Genomic DNA, 2,890 nt, shown 5'->3' on the forward strand with positions numbered 1-2,890 from the left:
AGAAATATATGCAGTTTCTAAACTATCTTTTAAACCTCCAGTTGATCTTTTTCCAGCGACGTGGTTCATAAAACATAGAATTTGTAGACCTCACTCCCAAGTTTTCGCTAACTTGATATGCGTGAAGTTGTGTTTCTCTTAGTGTGCATTGTTTTATTTAAATCATCTGATAATAAATATCACTCTGAATTGACTATAGTTTCTGCTTTTTTTAAACAACTCGTTAGCATAGATACACTTGAATCGCGCATTCAGAGTATAAATTGCCTGTTGTTGATATCAGTTTTTAGTCGTCAGCATATTTATGAGGACAATTTAGTTCCAAAATTTAAAAAGCTGACAATCCTAATTACCGGAAAAATTGTGACAAAAATTTGTTAACTTCTTCTAAGCGGCAATATGCTGAATCTCACTGAAATATTACCATTTGAAGTTTTCAAAATAATCATAGCTCATTAATTTCTAGAGAGTAATTTATGAATTCAACAGCTTCATGATCCTTTTGTACAGATTTTACGTGGGACTCAGCTTACTGCTTCCAACGGAAGCCATTTTTTTGTCAAATGATTGCAAATTTCAGTCTTGATTTTTCAGTAATTATGCTAGTCAGTTTTTTCAAGTTTAGATCAATTCTAGTTGGGATGGGTTGGCGTCCTTTGATTAAAAAAATGGAAAGAAACCGATACAAAAGCGTATAAAAGACTGGAATTTTTTAAAAACCGATTTTAAGGTGAAAATGCGATTTTAAGGTTAATTTTTTTAATGAGGTTAGACGTCTGAACATTCCTAACTCTTGTTTCGATTTAATAAAGTAAGACAATTTAGCAACATAAAATTTGCAATTCAATCACCCTCAGAAACTGATTACGTATAGTCCGCTCCACAAAACACTATTTTTTCTATATCGGAATGCAAAGTGAGTGACCGAACTCACCACCTGTCATTTCTGTTCACAGGCGACATCGGCGAAGAAAAAACTTGTGAAGTGATTTATAATGAAACAATCAGTAAATTCGGCAGAATCGACATTTTGATCAACAACGCGGGATGCTTCAGGCAGGGTCCTCTAGATACGACTTCTATTGAAAGTTTTGACGATGTGATCAGAATAAATGCAAGATCGGTTATCTTTCTCACTCAGTTATGCATTCCGGAACTGAAAAAGACAAAAGGGTCTATTGTCAACGTCTCTTCAATTGCGGGAGTGAGATCTTTCGTAGGGGCCGGATACTATTGCATGTCGAAAGTAGCCCAAGATATGTACACAAAATGTTTGGCCCTGGAACTGGCCCCGCATGGAGTGAGAGTTAACGCCGTGAACCCTGGAACCGTTGATACACCTGTTTTCAAACGTTCGGGTTTAACTGATGAACAAGTTGCCGGTTTTTTTGAAGCGGAGATAGTCTTGAACCCAATAAAGCGAATTGGAACCGTTGAGGATGTTGCTGATCTGATTGCGTTTCTGGCTGGCTCTAGAGCTAGTTTCATCACTGGGAATATTACTTCTGTCGACGGGGGAAGGAACTTGGTGTGTCCTCGATAGCCTTCTCCAATAATTCAAAGATCAAAGATGATTCCTCAAATCTGCCAGTCCCCCCTCAATGATTATAGTGCTGGTCATCCAGTGAAACGGGACTTGATATACCATGCCATGCATTGCAAGCTTTTGCTTTTTTTTGAAAAACGACAGTATCAATAATTGATACAAACCTTCATTTATGAAATGCGAGATATCAGACGAATCAGTGCATTTTACAATGATATGAAATAAAAGCAAAGTTACTCTGAGGGTGTGTGTGTGTGTGTGTGGGGGGGGGGTGGAAGCAGTTTTGAACTCTCATTTTTAACGGATTGTCTTACACAGCCACATAAATAAATGACAGAAAAAACACAATTTGTTTTAAATGTAATTCTTTTTCATTTGAGAGTTGATTCATATTAATTTAAATCAAACGTCTCCGGCATGTTGCATGTTTAAAGTTCGATGACCGCACCGTATGAAAAGACTAACAAGACGCGTAGCACAAAATGTTCCAATATAGCTAGGTCTTAAGATTTTCAAAAATTGTTCTCTATTCTGAGGGCAAACGCTTTTGCAGATATGGGTTTTGAAAAATTCAATTTGATAGAATTATGGAGAAACATAGATCAGAACTCGGAGAAAAAAATAACAACTCTCAATTTGATATCAATTTAACGGATAATAAATCATTTGCATTGTCAATCAGTTTGCAACATAAAGCAGCTCCTCATAAAGTTGAAGACTAGCAGGAGCAATTTAGCTAAGAAAATTTATCTTAAACAAACAGTGCAAAAAATAGCAGAAAAAAAATTAGAACAAGCAAACAATTTGGAACAATTAATAGAAACAAATAAATTACTGTTTTTTTTCTCATAATTTTTCTCTCATCAAAGTTTACATGAGAAATTAAAGAAAATCATGAAAATAATTTTAGTATTCCATTTACATCACCATCACGGAGGTAGATCTGGTCGCTATTGAAGTCAGCTTTCTGCTCATACAACACAAAACAATGATCAAATGATGCCGCAGTTCCCGCATGATCTGAAAATGGTAAATACTGAACCAACTCGAGGAATAAAACCTGATCGACTACATCAAAACAGAGGGTAATTACTCAGTGCAAAGTGTTTATACCGTCAATTCGGACTTCAAAATTGACCACCATGCTGTATGTATTAAAACACAAGAGCGAGTCACAAAAAAACGGAAAACACAGAAAGCAGTATTTAAAATGTTTGCTGACAAATCGAATTATTCAATAAAAAATTTTTCATCGGTGCACAAAATTTGTGATTGCAGATTTGTTTAAAATATGCAATATGCAGAAGCAAACCAATCGCAATTCAATTCATACTTTTCTTCTAC

General features: G+C 35.5%; 1 protein-coding gene across 1 annotated transcript; it reads left to right on the plus strand.

Moving 5' to 3' along the window:
• The first annotated feature begins 641 nt into the window (after positions 1–641).
• LOC142349123 (3-oxoacyl-[acyl-carrier-protein] reductase FabG-like) lies at positions 642–1,783 on the plus strand. Its single transcript, XM_075400536.1, has 2 exons — positions 642–645; positions 957–1,783. The coding sequence occupies exons 1-2, from the start codon at positions 642–644 to the stop codon at positions 1,541–1,543; spliced, it is 591 nt and encodes a 196-aa protein (XP_075256651.1). The 3' UTR covers positions 1,544–1,783.
• Positions 1,784–2,890: the final 1,107 nt, after the last annotated feature.

This window comes from Convolutriloba macropyga, chromosome 11 (assembly GCF_964194025.1).
Source record: "Convolutriloba macropyga chromosome 11, txConMacr16.3, whole genome shotgun sequence".
In the NCBI taxonomy this organism is placed as follows: Eukaryota; Metazoa; Xenacoelomorpha; order Acoela; family Convolutidae; genus Convolutriloba; species Convolutriloba macropyga.